The following is a 17820-nucleotide window of genomic DNA, read 5'->3' on the forward strand; positions in this document are numbered from 1 at the left end:
GGCGGGGACGAGAATTGATTGAATATTTCGACATCCCTATTGATATTAAGTTCTGATGTGTTATTGATTACTGTACTATTGAAAGTTCGAATTAACGTCACCCATGGTACTTGCCCGCAAATGTATATCTAGATAATTTTATTGTAACTGGCCCTGTCGTATTTTAATTATAAAATGTACGTCCACCGATTCCGTAACTGTTAGACACCTTAGTTCTTGCAACCTAATGGCCCGCCCGTTACGTTCCTCTACAGTGTAAATGTCTACTCACCATATACGATTACAGTTTGCTCCGTGGCCGGCCCACATGGTTATAGGCTCGTATTTGTATAATGAAATTTTCACAATAAAGGTTTTTAAAAGAAAACATGGTAGTAGTATATACATTGGTAAAGTTTTTAATAATAGTCACTGTTTTAGAATCATTAAAAGGCAAGTGAAATAAAGCAGACCAATTACATGAAGGGTAAAAGGTATAATACGAAGGAACGCAGTAAAGATAAATGGTCAAGGGCTGTTGTGTTTTCTATTCCTGCAACATAAAGTGATCGATAAGAATCTCATATTCAGGCGTATCGGCGACTAAGACAGCAGGTCGACCCTCTTTTGCTCAACGGCTCCGTCATGGGACGAAGAAACGCTCTTTTTTTCGAAAAAAGAATATATTTTACTTGCAGGACAGTTGTAAATTTTCCGGGAAAGTACATTAGCCTGGAACATTATAACATATATTTAAGAAAAAATAATGTTCGGAAGTAATAAAAAGCGTAATTTTTAGGTCATATGACCAAGCCTTTCATCATTAGAATAAGAAAAGTAAAATGAACCAATGAAAAGTTTTATTAACAAGTCACATGACTTGTTATGCTTACGTTACGCGCTGCGCGCCCCGGATGACTTCCGGATGCGCTAACGCGGCGCGTCATATGACGCATTACGCGACAACGCAGGTCCAGAATATAGTCAAAATGTCTCCACCAACCAGCGGTCGGAACACAACCCCTTTCAGCAGGCTAAATAGTTCTGTTAAATGACAACAGAAGGGACAGGCAACAAGAACCATCAGTCAAAGAGGGGAGGGCTAGTTCTTCTCTACCGGGTTACATTGGGGCGCTACCGGAACTGATCGAATTGGTAGCCTACAGTGTTTCTGGATGTTTCAGACTGAAGCTGGGGTTAGCATGAGAGCAGTACCATTTCGTAGCTCCGTCGTGGCCATTCCGCAACCAATCATGGCAGCCGCTCTTTATCGTTATTTTGGGCGGGGTGGGTGGCGGAGCCGAGCTGTTTTGCAGCCATCATTGTGTGGAGTTCAGTTCATCTCACTAGTTTTGTATTTGTCATGAGGGGTTGTTCCGAATGTTTCTATTTTAGCGAGGTCAAAAAGAGATCCCGTTAGTGGCCTACTGATTTTGCTCGATTCCTTTTCTTTTTTTTTTTTACACGATTTTTCGTTATCTGCAAAGACTAAACAGAGTATTGCGACTCTGTGTTTGTTTGTAAATAGAGAATGAACCAAAGAGAACCAATTCTAAAACAGTAAATACTTGGATAACAATCAATCAAATGGAGAGAGAAGCAGGCACGACGTATTACAACGGGGGCAAAGGCCTGCGTTAACTACCCTTCACTATGTGCAAAGAGAGAGTACTCCTAATAGAAATGAGGGGGGGGGGGCACCATTCAAAGCAGATCAGTGTGCATAAACACGAAAATGTTTTCACTTACCACGTACTTGACATTCGACAGCTTATGATATTTGCTATTAAAAAACCATTGAAATTCACTGAAAAAACCATAGGTTATAGATCATATATAGTTAGGAATTAGCATTTACAAAACCTTGAAAATTCACTGAAAAAACCATAGGTTATAGACCATATATAGTTAGGAATTAGCATTTAAAAAACCTTATTTTACTCACACAAAACCATTGAAATTCCATATATAGTTAGGTGCACTAACTATATATCGCGCACCCGCAATCCACTGCTGATGATGTCACATATTACATCATTCATGACATGGTCAGTGACATCACTGATGACATCACTGATGACATCTGAAATGACATCACTGATAACATCTCAAATGACATCACTGATGACATCTCAAATGACATCACTGATGACATCTCAAATGACATCACTGATGACATCACTGATGACATCTCATTTGACATCAATGACCACATCACTGATGATATCATTCATGTGACAATACAATGCATCTCCTCACACTTTAATATAACCTCTGTTACACCCAGTGTTAAATACAGAGTATAATTTTTGAAACCATTGACACACCAATACTAGTTACTACATACGCACTCAGTGATTCCTATGTTTACACACACATTCACTCATTTACCCATACAATCATTCATACATACAATCACTCATCTTTACAACACTATCATATGCACTCATACACCTATACAGACTCTCACACTCTGTCACTCATCCATGGAGTTACTCACACACCTAGTCAGTCCTGTAAATAATCAATCACACTTCCATTTTCTAATCTATACAGTTAAACATAGAGCACCTTACATTTTGAAACATATACTAACACATACTCTCTTATACAATCATTGATACAAGTACACATTGATCTGCACAGAGTCACACACCTCCCAGCCAGCCACACACACACACTCAGTCTCCCATACAAATACTTGGGCAATCAATCAATAACCCATATAGTTACTCATATAGCTACTGACCAACACATGCAGCAGTTTACAGAACAACAGACATAATGATGCACAAATTAAGACAGTTTAGTCACTAACCCATACACTCAGTGAGACACATTTAATCACTCACTCATACAGTCAGTCACGCACCTACTAAATCCTTCATCCAGACACTTCTACATCTACTCATTCTTCAATATGTAAAACATATTTAAACTTTACAGAAACACACAGTCACTGGATGATGTCATCAGTGATGTCATTTGAGATGTCATCAGTGATGTCATCAGTGATGTCACTGACCATGTCATGAATGATGTAATATGTGACATCATCAGCAGTGGATTGCGGGTGCGCGATATATAGTTAGTGCAACTAACTATATATGGAATTTCAATGGTTTTGTGTGAGTAAAATAAGGTTTTTTAAATGCTAATTCCTAACTATATATGGTCTATAACCTGTGGTTTTTTCAGTGAATTTTCAAGGTTTTGTAAATGCTAATTCCTAACTATATATGATCTATAACCTATGGTTTTTTCAGTGAATATATATATATATATATATATATATATATATATATATATATATATATCTTTTTATCCATAGGAAAAGCGATTTTTGATTGGCAAATATCTTTGGCGCCGCTTGACGAATCTTCGCCAAATTTTCAAAACTGGTGGCCCGCTCTGGTCCTGAAAATTTCGGGGTGATTTGTCAAGCGGGGGCCGAGAAAAAAAAGGGGGGTCCCAAAGCACGTTTTCCCCATGTTAATTTCCATAGGAATGTTTGGAACAGGCTACAGCCCAACTGCTGAACGGAATTACTTCAAACTAGGGAAAAAGGTAGCTCTTGGGTCAGAAAGCGCCTTTTTTTTTTTAAATGGTGTTAATCCGTTCAGTAGTTCCTGAGAAATTAAAAAAAAGAAAACTTTATATATCCGTGCACAGAATACACAGTGATTAACTTCTACTTCTGTGAGTGTGTGTCAAGTTTCCAATCAGCTGGCATGACACCTGAAGATAAGGATTTAATATTCTATTAATTATAGGATTAACGACATCTGCCGCTGTGATCATCAAAGCAGGAGGACAAGCATCCAGGAAGGATCACGTAAAATGGCTTAGATTGCTCCAGAGAGATTGGCCTAAACTGGTCAAGCTTACAAATCACAACATCCAATCTAATGGGCAACAGGTACTCCTTAAGAGCAAAAACAGTCTTTTGGATGTCGGCAATCTTAGTTTCAAAGAACGCCGCAAACCCTTTTCGTGGGAGTGCACAATCGCCCTATGGCAAGATTTGGGAGAGAGGAAAGATTTAGCAATCTGAAAGATTGAGAGAATTAATGCAGTATTGCAATCTGAGAAAATGCAGCATTGCATTGTATTAATCCTCAAAATAGGAAATCTGTGGCTGTTTAATAGAGACATGGTAAGCTTCAAGAGCAGTTTTATAGGTATATTTACTATAAAGAGAATAGTCCCTGCGCCAAGTTCTTTTGCTCCTCTTTGCACTTGAGGGTGTGGAGGGAGGGGGTAAATGCATCTGGAGTCCCAACAAGCCAAGTACTAACAATTTGAATTCAGTGGTCAACATCTCTAATAGTCAAAGGAGAAGTGTTAGCTTAAAGTTCCATCCACTGCACAATCTTTAACTTTTCTCAGGCCCAAAAGGTAGACCGGTCAGAAAGACCAGCATGCCGAATAAGCTTCCTTGTCTTCCACTTATAAATGGAATCAAAAAATGATAGGAATCAAAGAATGGACACATGAGGGCTAATTATCAAAGGGCAGTTAGAAAACACCAGATCAATGGTGTGACCAGCATAATGAATGAGTAAAGTTACCAGCAGCTGCAAATTGAAAGACATCATGGACTCTATTAGAGTCTTGGAGCTCAAAAGGGGAGCACAGCATAGGATGCCCAAAGGCAATTACTAGTTCCCCCTTACCCCCTTTTTGGGTGTTCTACCTCAATGAATCAAAGTGTATCCCTCGGGGATAGCCAGAGCACAGTTTGGAGTGAAAGAATCTTTTTTACAGGTCTCGGTCAAAAAAGCACATCTAATTTACAGCTATCTAACAATTTAAAGATATTAAGGGTGTTTTTATGAAGGGAGCACATGTTAATCAGTAAAGCATGCATTTCCTTGATTACATTGACTTTGCCCAGACAATTAATACCAGTCTCTGCCGACAACTGTGTTCTCAGAGGTGGAACCTCGTGAGGCAAACAGGACAGGAGACAGAGCCCGAACATGCTTTTGCTTCCAACTTTAGAGGGCAGAGAGAAGGCGACACAAGGGCCCTCAGCTCCCTAGCAGAGTTCTAGATATGAGCTGTACCAGCCAGAATGCCACATTCAGCATGGCTGGTGCTGGCTGCGGTCCGGAAATGAATGGGCACAGACAGGCTTGCCTTTGGCACACCAGTGGCGCAACCATGCCATGATTCTACTTAAGTAGCAAGACAGTATCCACCTGATGCTGAGAATTCTCATGGCCAATAAAACTGACAGAGACCTGCACAAAAGATGTACAGTAATTGTTGACCACCGACTGGACCTTCACAGACCGTGTTGGTGTGGGGTGTGCGTTTGGGTTAAAGAGGGGCGGTCTTCTGAAAATCTAGTTTATTTAATTTTGTATGGACACTAAAGGAAGGCAAATGTTTCTTTGAGACACTTCTGGGTAAGGTTCCAGGCTAAGAGCTTTTTTATTTTTAACATGACCAGAAGCTCCAGCATTCAGCTCAGAAATGCCCTAAGATCGAGATATCTTATTTAACGTGCAATTTAGTTTTTGTTAAGCTGGGATGAAGTACATCCTGTAAGACTATGTGCTTATCTTACCTTTCTTCCAATCTGAATTCCTGGAGTATCTGCTTCCACAATAAAACCGGTAAAAGCTTTTCCAGAAGATGCTTTAGGATCAGGATTGGTGCGAGCCAACAAGAAATACCTAAAAGAAAGACAAATGAGTTGTCATACACTCTTCCCATCCAACTGTGTCATCAATATAATCACATACACCAAGATGACAAAATTCCATCCGGAAGATCATTTTATAGTTTTTCCCCCTGAAGTATACATACATCCAGGAATCAGAATTTAAAATATATGTTCTAAATAAGTTAGGTGCGTGCACCAAGAAGTAAATTTAGTAATGCGAGATCGCTCAAAAAGCAAAAGGGCCTGTGAAGATATGAATATTACCAAGGCAGTTATGTAACTAGAGCAGTGCTGAATTGCGCTACAGTGCCTGCTTCTTTCACCACTATACAAAAATCTAAAGTTGCCATTAGCAACGTCTGAATAAAATTTCTATTGTGACAAATATTTTTGAAGATGCTGTGTTATACAGTTTTTAATTTGATCGACATAAATGTTCTTTGTTACTCTGATTGAAGCCTTTAGTTAAAAAGGCATCCCATGCATAAGGACACCAATATCTGATAACTGCTATAGAATGCAGCACCTCTCGTTTTGGGACTCCAATGACTAAAGTAATTCCATTTCAAAATTTTCTAAGAACTTAATGAGGGAATCACACGGCCATCCAGAACAAGAACTGTCCACAACCAACTCCTTTTATTATCCATTTATACAGACTTTCCTACCAGTTCCCAATCAAACGTTATCACTTATTAAATGCAACAAGGTAACCCAGTGCTATCCTATGGGAGAGATAGTTCTCACAGTAGTAGAAAAATAAATGGAGTTTTTCACTACTGGGACATCTAAAACTTAAAAGTACATGTCTAATTTTTATTTTTAAATGCAATGCACCCTGGCCTATGGGTGTCCTGTATGTATTAAAAAAGTGAGGTTTACGCCTGGCAAAAGGTTTTTTTGTGAGTGTGCTGAGCCAGCTCCTTTTAAAGTTAAATGGGACAAGAAACTACTCTGCCCCTCCCATCCTGCTGACACCTATGCTCCCTTTATCTTATTGTCTGGGAGGAATGCTCAAAGGATAACTGCTACTCTAATCAGTTATGGGACTCAGGACAGAATGCAGGAGATCTGCCGTAGTCTGGAGATGGGAAACAGTCTGGGGTGAGGATGCCTTCAATAGCCAGCCATCGAGGTAGGGGAAAGACTGAAACCCCTATCCTGCGCAGAGGAGCTGCAACTACCACCATCACCTTGGTGAACACCCGGGGTGCAAGTAAGGCCAAAGAGTAGCACAGTGAACTCAAAAAGCTTGTGACCTACCTTGAACCACAGGCAACACCTGCGGGACAGCAGAATGGGGATGTGAAAATACACATCCTGAAATCCAACGCTACCAGCCAGTCTCCTTGGTCTAGGACAGACAAGACTTGAGCATCTTGCACTTCTCCTTTTTGAGGAAGAGATGGACTGTTCGGAGGTCTAGAATAGGATGAAGACGTTTGTTCTTTTTGGGTATCAGAAAGTAGCTGGAATAACAACCGCTGCCTACTTCTGTTAGCTGAACACTTTCTATAGCCCCCTTGTTTAGGAGAGCTGAAACTTCCTATCGGAGAAAGATAAGATGATCCTGCGCCAGCCTTTCTTGAGATGGCGGTAAGGCGGGGGGAGAGATTGGAAAGGGAGGGAGTAACTCCTCCGAACGATCTGCAAGATCCATTCTTCATCCAATGTTATGGACTACAAGTGGAGGAGATAATGCTGGATATTCCTTCCAACTGGACACGTCATGCTCTAGTAGAACCAAACTAGGAGGACTTAAAGCCCGCAGCTGCCAGGGCTGGTGGCAGACGACTTTTGGCTACCTTTTACACGAGGTTGGAATACACCGTGGCCACATCCTCACACAACTTGGGAAGCCTGTGCAGGACTGTGGCCGACATGTTTGAAAGCCCCTTCCATTGCCAAGAATGGGGCGAAAGGCAGACTGGAAGCAAGGTGTCAACAAAAGTTCCAAGGATCTGGCTGCAGCCCGCTAGTCCTTGAAGTGCTTCAGGGCAGAGACTGCATTCTCGTTGAAGAGAGGAGTCCCATTGAAGGTCATGTCCATGTGGTTGGCCTGGACATCCCTCAGAAAGCTAGATGTTGTCAAACACGAGTGGCACCGCAATGCCACGGTCGATGAAACCGCTCTGCTCAGCAAGTTAGTTGTATACAGACCATATCTAATGATGAACTTTGCTGCATCACTCCCATCTCTCACTATTGGGAGAGCACAACCAGAGAATCCACCGGGAGCTGTGGCAGCACTTGTGAAACCATTTCCCATAAAGTATTCAAGACACGGCCCAAAAGGCATGCAGTGTTCACTGACTACAATGCAAGGCTGGCGGAAGACAACATCTTCCTAAGTGAGTCTCACTTCTGGATTCCCTGTCCCTGGGAAAAGAAGGGACCGTGTCATGGGATGTTGAGGTCTGAACTATCAAGCTCTCAGGAGTAGGATGTTGGCTGAGGAAACTTGCATCACCCGGGGCAGGGCGACGGCAGCGTGCTGTTGTCCTGTACACAGGAGTGCCCAGAAGAACATCCGTCAGTGCTTCATTGAGGGGCAAAAGAAGTTTGGATGAGGAAGCCCCAGGCTGAAGCACTTCGGCTAAAAGGTTAGTCTTGACCTGCACAGAGAGCAGCTCCAGATCAAGGACCGCCACTGCCCTCTTCACCACCATAGGATAAGACACTCCCTCCTCCGTAGCTAAAGTAGGCGGAGACAGCTTACCAGCATTGGAAGAGGTGTCCAGTCCTCAGGCTTCCACAAGCTCCTCATACCAGTCCGGTTCTTCACCAGGAGTGTCTACTGGTGTTCTATAGGGGCCATGACCCCTCCTACTCTTTTCCAATGCCTATAACAACCTCAAAACGTTCAGGAATGATCTAGAGCCCCTGGGCTTTGTCTGCGCCAAAAACTGCATTGATTGACGCCATTCTGCCTCCAAGTCGTCAGGAATCAGACTGGGGCTGGTGGTGCCAATGGGTGCACCACCAGCGTGGTCAGGGAAGGCCACGCTGGCATGGCCAGTGCTGATCCGGAATTGGAGCCATGACACCCCACTGAAGCCATTGGTTTAACTTGATGGGGCCTCTTCTGACCCTGCAGGCTCGGAGGTGCACCAGAGAGGTAGGCTCGCTCAAATACTTGGTACATGGCCTCGTAAAACTCCAATCTGAGTGGGGTCCCTCTGGCTTTCGGAAATGAGGAGAGGCACAGGGTCGGACCTGGCAGTGGCTTCCACGAACAGTGCCTAGAACGTCGATGTTCCTCACTCACTCCTCACTATTGCCAATCGTCGATGGACGAGGTGAAGTCATAGTCAGTCTAGACTTCTTCCCCGATTGTCCCCAACGACCTGGAGTGCGGTGAAGAAGACTTGGGGCTCCTATAGCAGTCCTGCAATCTTCTCTTGTTCGATCGGACTGAGTCCTCCTAGGAGTCACGCTATGTGGCGTCGACTGCCGGGCTGCAAACAGCTTTAGGCACCACTCCCTTAAAGCCTTTGGCAACAAGGCCCAGGAGTCCATGCACAACTTCGAGTTGTGTTTGTGCTTGAGACACTATAAGCACACAAGGTGCGGGTCAGTAACCAACATGGTGCGGTGACAGGCGCCACGCGGCTTAATCCCTACCTTTCTAGAAGTCATCCCTCACTCACAAGGAAAACATTTTGAAATAAAGTCTGTCAAAAAGAACTGATGTCCGCACGCCTGGGTGGCGCCTATATAGGTGACCACAATGCCACATCCGGTGCTGGAATCGCCATGCGGAACTGAACTGAGCCACCTGACAGCATGCAGGGGTACTGCTCTCACAAACATATCCAGGTCCAGTGTGTTGCTTGGGAAATTCAAATGTAAGTAATCTGCAGCTAAAAGTCTCTATCAGATATGGCACATAACATGAAGGACCCTAGTTTCCATTTTGGAAGGCCCAGTCCTGCCTGGTAAGAACATGAGGAGGTAGAGGAATCCCCCCCTAACAGACAGATTTGTGTATTACAGCCTTCTTGTGAGCTGGGTGGGACACACTGGAGGAGAAATAGTTGCTCAGATAGGGAAACAACCTTTACAATGCGGTTGTGACATTGCATTCCATTAACAACACAGTTGTTACAACGCAATGCCATTACATTGCAAGTCATTTGCGCGACTTGCTCTAGATGGCGCTCCAACCTAAGGAATGGTATGATTTCCTATTCCAACACCTTCCCTACTGTTGTGCAGGGTGGAGTTGGAATAATAAATTATACTATTCCTAACGTTAGAGCGCCATCTAGTGCAAGTCAATCTAATGACTTGCGATGTAATGGCATTGCATTGTAACAACGGGTCATTGTAATGACTGAGTTGTTATGGAACGCAATGTAAAAGCATGCGTTGTAGCATGCTATATTCCTCAGATCGTTTATCACATTTGGTGTCTGGAAAGGGACTATACGAAGGGGAAGGTTGAGACCCCAAAAACTTTCATCAGCCAGGAGAAAGGGAAATTCTGCAAGACTTCTGCCTATGGGCAGGACTGGAGGGCAAATCCTGCTAGTCTCCATGCTGAGTGAGGGGATCTCCCCCAGGAAACACAAGCATTAGAAATGCAATCGGGCTCAGATTTATTTGAGTTTGAGCTAATGGCATTGTAAATGCCAATGTCTTTTTGCCATGTGTTATGGAGTGTCTGCATGTGGTGTGTAGTGGAAGTATGTTTGTTGAATTGTAATTTTACCAATGGTGGCATGCTGTGCTTTATATGAATATGTTTAAAAGTAAAGTGTACCATACTGCGATTGCTTGGTGGAAAAGTGCACTGCCGGCTGGAGGTGTGTGTGCCTGGTGGAAGGGTGCACTGACGGCTGGTGGGTGTGTGCTTGGTAAAAGCGTGCACAGATGGATGATGGTTGTTGGTGTTTGTGCATGGTGAAAGCATTAATTGACGGCTGGGGGTGTGTTGTTGTGTGTGTTGTTTTCTGTGTGCTGGTGAGTGTGTGGTGGTGAGTCTGTGGGGGTGAGCCTGGGGAGTGAGTGTGGTGGTGAGTGTGTTGTGTTGAGTGGTGACAAGTGTGTGGTGTTGAGAGACTGAGGTGTGTGGTTTGTGTGTGCGTTATGTGTGTGTGGTGTATGTGTGTGTGGTGTTTTCTGCACACTCACACACTGCCCCGTAACATTCACACACTGCTCACCCGCACACTCCCAATGTCACCCTGCATAGTCACACACTGTTTACCCTGCACACTCATTCTGCACACTCACACAATGTGCACCCTGACACACTGTCTCCGCTGTCACTCTGCACTCACTGTCACTCTGCACTCACTGTCACTCTGCACTCACTGTCACTCTGCACTCACCTGCACTCTGCAGTCACTCTGCACTCACTCTGCACTCTACAGTCACTCTGCACTCTACAGTCACTCTGCACTCTACAGTCACTCTGCACTCTACAGTCACTCTGCACTCTACAGTCACTCTACAGTCACTCTGCACTCTACAGTCACTCTGCACTCTACAGTCACTCTGCACTCTACTGTCACTCTGCACTCTACTGTCACTCTGCTGTCGCTGTCACTCTGCACTCACTGTCACTCTGCTGTCACTCTGCTGTCACTCTGCTGTCACTCTGCTGTCACTGTCACTCTGCTGTCACTGTGCACTCACTGTCACTCTGCTGTCACTCTGCACTCACTGTCACTCTGCTGTCACTCTGCACCGCCACTCTGCACTCTGCACCGCCACTCTGCACCGCCACTCTGCACCGCCACTCTGCACCGCCACTCTGCACCGCCACTCTGCACTCTGCACCGCCACTCTGCACCGCCGCACCGCCACTCTGCACCGCCACTCTGCACCGCCACTCTGCACCGCCACTCTGCACCGCCACTCCGGCCTGGGGGGGGGTCCTCCTGGTATTCCGGGCCATAGCACCGTGTGAGGAGCCGGCAGGAGACGGAAACAGTGTCAGAGAGCCATAGCACCGTGTGACCGTGTGAGGAGCCGGCAGGAGACAGACTCAGTGTCACGAGAGCCACAGCGCCGTGTGAGGAGCAGGCAGGAAACAGACACAGAATCACGAGAGTCACTGCACCGTGTGAGGAGCCAGTGAGAGACAGACACAGAGTCACAGCACCGTGTGAGGAACCGGCAGGAGACAGACCACAGAGTCAGGAGAGCCACAGCACCGTGTGAGGAGCAGGCAGGAGACAGACACAGTGTCACGAGAGCTACAGCACCGTGTGAGGAGCCAGTAGGAGACAGACAGTGTCACGAGAGCTACAGCACCATGTGAGGAGCAGGCAGGAGACAGACACCGTGTCACGATAGCCACAGCACCGTGTGAGGAGCCGGCAGGAAACAGACACAGTGTCAGGAGAGCCACAGCACTGTGTGAGGAGCAGGCAGGAGCCAGACACAGAGTCACGAGAGCCACAGCACCGTGTGAGGTGGAGCCGACAGGAGACAGACACAGTGTCACAAGAGCCGGCACTCACACACCAGCTGCAGTTTCAGGCGTCCGATCATACTCCATACAGTCCACCACTATTATATTTATATATGTACAAAATTCTCTTTTCTAGATATTTCAACTTCACTATCGTCCACAAACAATGAACTACACAGTCACAACTAAATACATTGAATTAAGATGGTATTATATGCTGTGCACAGAAGCCGAAGGAAAAATCACAACGTCGGACAAATATTCTTTTAAACGAATCGAATCCCCACGCCGCTGTTGAGTGGCTCAGGACAGGGTTTCTCCAGAACGCGTTTGGTGCACTTCACGGGACGGATCTCTTACGAACTGTGTTCACCCGACCGTTTCCGCCATTCATGTCGTAGCCAAGTTCGTATTTCTTTTAATCTTTGCGAATGAAGAACAGCGAAGTGTCCATCTCCACGTATGGACTGTGACACCTCCAGACATATGTGTGTCTAGTGTATGAAACCCTTCTGTCGCCATCCAAGGAGTTAGTGAAAGTCTTGTTTTCGGCTCCAAACTCTTCATCTGAAGTAATTGCCGGCGCTCCTCTCACGGCTACTTTCTGTTCTTAGAGAAAGGGTCCAAGTGTCCGCTAATGATGGCCGCAGCTCTTACACCTACTTTTCGTGTGTCCGTGGGCTGGAATGAGGTTTCTCGCGCACACAGCTCACGTGCCGCAGGACTGAGCAATAAAAAATGATGTCATATTTGACACTGTGTGATTCCGGCTTGGAGCCCGCTCGAGTGCCAGAGTCTCAGGAACACTTTTTCACATTCCCGAGTGCGCTTCGAGCGGGGGAAGCCGAAGAAATGGTGAAAAAAACAAAAGGCGCTTTATTCGAAATACACATAAACATCTTTATGAGGCGTGAACCTTGCAGTGCATTGTTGCGTACCTGTAAAAAATGTATTGTATTAAAAATATATATGTACGTTTAACTTTATTGCAACACATTCTTTTTAGCGCTCTGTACCGTGCTCTGTTGCTCCAAAGCGGTGTCAATAAATTGGTAATACATTTTCCGATCCCGAAAGGATGAAAGCGCAAGGATGTAGGCTTACGGCTAGAGCGGTCGCCCTCGAAGCTGGAGAACGGGGTTCGTGTCTCGGCAACGGCGCTCAACATCCGTGATTCTGAACAAATCACTTAATCTCACCGTGCCTAACAAAACAAGGAAGCTGCGCGCTGAGCGCTGCAGAATTGTGAACGCGCCCGGCCATCTGGATTCACTAACGGAGGCACCCTGACAGCTCCTAATTATAATTTATGTACTTCTTTGCGCGAGCACGAACGAAATATGCCCAAAATGGCGGAACAAAACTACATTTACCCTATCACTTCAAGCCTATTAAAACGAAAACACAAGGAAGACGAATCACTGGCCAGATGACAGAAAACCCTAAGGAATGTGTGGAATTCCTCTCGCCAAGGCCCTAGGAGATACTTCTTTTTTTTCTTCATTAACATTAGGATCTCGAAACTCCTCCCCCACTTACAGTGGGGAGGAGTCCGAGCCCTAAAAAACCACCTGCTGTGGTCTTGGTTTCCAATTGCCTGCCTGCTTAGGCAGCAGTAAAAGAACGAATTATACATGTTGAGATGTACTATGAATACAGCAAGTACTCATGATAGCACATACTGCAAGTAAATGGACTGCTTTTTACCACTTTTACCAAGATTCAATGGAAGCACTGGGAATAGGGCTAGCAGTCAATGTATGTCTCAACATACTAAAAGCTGGTGCATGTAGTGTTTAACAAGGATGGAACATCTCCAGCTACTCACAAGGTGCTCTCAGGTAAGCACTCACATTCTTGTGAAGTTATTATTGTTGCACTTAAAGGTTTTAGGTATGTTTTTTTTCAATCACAGTTTGTTCACGTGTGAATAATTTTTACAGATATGTTGGTTAATAGGTCACCAAAGTGGTGACAGTTTGTATGGGCCAGTACACAGCCACCACTTGGTCCTCTTGTAGACACATATTATGGACCAAACTAGCGGGGCACATGCGAGATAAACCAGATATGCCCTCTGGTTTTGAGTGCTCTGCAAGAGCACCTTGATCAATTCACTCCAACTAAAGTCAAGTCTCACTAACTTATACCACTAATGTACTCTAGTAATTTTAGAAACCCTGGTTAGAAAACCCACATTAGCTTTATGTACTGCACTTTATGGACTCAGGTTTTTCATGTGAAGTTATTGTCCATGTATAAATTAATGGCTGTGCTTCATCCTACACTGAATAACACTTAAAACAGGTGAGGTGAGAGGAAAGAACACAACCTAAGAAGTCACCTTTCAAGGAAATAAAGAGGAACTCCTAAAAGTAAACGGATTTGTAAATGGAGGTCTGTGGATTTCACATGAGGCTCACTGATCCTTCTAGCAGATATGATCACGAACAGGGATGTAAGGCTTCCAAGACTATAGGTTCTCATCTACGGTTGAACAAGAAATCTTTCTCTTTGAATCATTCAGAACTGCTTCTAGGTTAACTTCTTTAGCAGATATCCTTATAGGTGCCAACACATTAAGGGGGTCCATCTATGTATTTGGTTCACGGTTTTAGTGACAAAGCACTTTACAATGTGAAAGAGCAAATAAATACATTTAATCAAGAGCAACACAAATAGAGAATTGGAAACAGATAAGTGTAAACAAACTAGTATTTGTATAAAGAGAAAGGGTAGGATAATGACAAAATACTAGAACTGCATAGGCAAGTCATTACATTACATTCTATATATGAAGTAACAAAGTAAAGGAATGTGATAAGAATTTAAAATGTTATCTGGAAAGGTGATAGGGTAGATAAATTGCCAGACTATTGTCACATGGCCCATGGGGACATTGTAGTCTTCTCTGAGTTAGCATGAGCATGCTGCAGACTGTTCGGTGCTTTGCGCACGTTACTGCACAAGTTTATTTAGCAAATACCTTTTTTGCCGTTTTCAAATGAGAACCTATTGCTGTGTTCATACTCCGCAGGTTCCTGGGATTTAGTCTGAACATTGTGAGCAAGGTCAATCAACAATGCCCCTTGTTATTCTGTTTTGGTCAGGCCCTAGCACCTAGACAAAACATACCGATGCAGCTGTTGTTTGGGAACACGTACTTTGGTCTTAATGGAATACACGAGTAGGGAGCACACACTTGGAGAGGGACCTTTCCAGGGAGAAGAGCAAGACAGCACCTATGATGTAGAGTCTGCAGATAACGCCCAGAGATCTTCTAAATATATAATCATTCTGCTTCAATACAAAGAGAGGGGGGTTAGGCTACACATAAAGACAGCTTCCTTCATGATTTACGGACTACTTGCTGTGCTGGCTGTATTTATATTATGCATTTTCCTGCTTATTACGGCACGTATGCTGTATATTATAGCACATTCTTTAAAGTAAAATTTTAAACTAGTTTGTGCATCTGTCACATCTTATTGTGGACAAGTACAGGAGTGTGAGTGAAAAAGTTATGTTTTGCAACCGCGATTCCTGAGAGAGTTGGGAGTGTTGTGTTCTGGGGTGTTTAATCACTTGTTTCTCTGCAAGTGATTAGGAGACAAAATAAGTTATTTACCTGTAACTGCAGTTATCCAGTATTGGCATCTTTCATAGATTCACATGCTTGAATCATTCCCCGTCGAAGTGGGAATCCCACGGTAATATACATAAAGCAATAATTAAAACTTTCCATAAGCTATCATGGTGGCAACCGTGCATTTAATAATCTATCTCTTTTTTTTTTTTTTTTAAAGGACCAAACATGAAGTACAACCAATCAGTAACCAGCACCCTCTAGTACCTTCCCAAGAGAGGCTGAATCCCTCAGATTTTTCTGCACAAGTGTGGCTAGGAATACCAAAGTATATGGGGAGCCTATCGGGGGAGGAGGGTGGGTTGCATGTGAATCTATGAAAGATACCAATACTGGATAACAGCAGTTACAGTTAACCCCTTCCGCGCTGATGACAAAGCCAGCTCGTCATGGGCGTTACCTGCGCTACGCGGATGACGAGCTGGCTTTGTCACAAACCGCGCGATTTTCAAAAATCAGCACACAGCGGGAAAACGCGGTAGCGGTTAAGTAACTTATTTCTTATCCAGTATTGGGGCATCTTTCATAGATTCACATGCTTGAATCAGAGTAACAAGTCGTAATCTAAAACAAGTAAACTTAGTGGATGGTGGGTAGTACCAATAGCATATCAAAATGTATTCACAAAGGAATGTTCTGTGAAAGCACTGGTGTATAACTATATGCATATAAACACATGGGCATGTAAAATAAACATTTCTACCATAAGCTTAAACCAGTATACCATCTTCTATAAACAATTATGGCACATTTCAAAATGTAGGTCAATATTGAAAACAGAAAATAAATCCTCTAATTAAAGACAAATGACGTAGCACTGCCTGTCCGACGGCTGCTTTAGCACTTTGCGTTGACTCCAGACAGTAATGCTGCGGGAACGTTTTCGACGTCGCAGCTCTGCAGATTTTTTCTAGTGGCACTCCAGCTGACATAGCAGCCAATGTAGAGACTGCTCTTGTGGAGTGTGCTCTCACTGTTTTTGTCAAAAGCTTGCCTGCCATGTCGTGAAAAACTGAATTGTGGCTGCTATCTATCTTGCCATGGTAGTTTTAGAACAGTGCACTGATGACCTTGCCCAAAGGCTACGACCAGTTGATCTGTTTTACACATAGACTCAGTGATTCGTAGGTAGAATTTACGACACCTCTTGATGTCTAGAGTGTTTAAAGTTCGCTCCACAGGTGTAGTAGGATCAGGAAAGAAAGTTCTGAGGATGGCAGGTTTGTTTAAATGGAACTGTGAAGGAACTTTAGTGATGAATTTGGGATTCGTCCTGAGGATAACCATTTATTTGAAAAAAGAAAAAAAAAGGATGATTTATCGTGAACGCTTGAATTTCACTAACCCTCGTCAGGTATTTGATGTCAGCCCTATGGATTTGTTCAAAGAGTTGCTTCATCAATTGCGATAGAACTATATTTAAATGCCACTCAGGAGGTGGAGCCTTTAAAAGGTGGATCAGTGTGAAAGAGGTCTTTCATGAATTGCTGTACAATTCTGGTAGAACAGAGAGAGAGACATTTAGGGGAGCGGCTATATTGATACATAGCTGTTAGATGGAACTCTAACTGAAGAATATACTAGTCCTTATTTTGCCAGGGACAGGTATGGTAGGATTTGCTCTGGAGCAGAAATAAACGGATGCAGGTTGATTTGACGGCATTAGAGACAGAATTGCTTACATTTCAGTCTGCAAGTCTTGTTGGTGCTATCCGCACATGACCTGGCAATAATGTCTTTATACTCCTGTGTAATAGTCAAATCCTTACATTGAAAGAATTCAGGAGCCACCCATGAAATTAGTGGGGGCTATCAAGATGAGAGAACCCCACTCAGCTTTCCTGTTGCTGAGAAGTTGAGATCCTTATGTATTAAAGTTAAACAGAGATCCTGGACCAAGTGTCGAAAAGTTTTCCTTCATGATCCTGGATGTGGATGACAAGTTGCATAGAATTGGCATTTGCGGGTTTCGTTTGTTGCAAATAAATCTAGTGCCAGTTTGCCCCATAATGAGGAGATCATATTTGGTCCCGACCTATCACACTTTTATTCGTGGAGGCTGCTTTATTGCATGCTGGTGGTATTGCCCGGGCGAAC

At 43.9% G+C, this 17820-nt stretch overlaps 1 protein-coding gene across 2 annotated transcripts in view; it reads right to left on the bottom strand.

The window, feature by feature from the left end:
- Window positions 1–17820, bottom strand: part of ACADM (acyl-CoA dehydrogenase medium chain) — a 227167-nt gene that overhangs the window by 77613 nt on the left and 131734 nt on the right. For both annotated transcript variants that reach the window (XM_078668541.1, XM_078668536.1), the window contains exon 8: window positions 5555–5663. In XM_078668541.1, coding sequence (XP_078524667.1) covers window positions 5555–5663 — 109 coding nt within the window. The remainder of the gene's footprint in view (window positions 1–5554; window positions 5664–17820) is intronic.

Source organism: Lissotriton helveticus, chromosome 1_2 (genome assembly GCF_964261635.1).
Source record: "Lissotriton helveticus chromosome 1_2, aLisHel1.1, whole genome shotgun sequence".
Taxonomy (NCBI): Eukaryota; Metazoa; Chordata; class Amphibia; order Caudata; family Salamandridae; genus Lissotriton; species Lissotriton helveticus.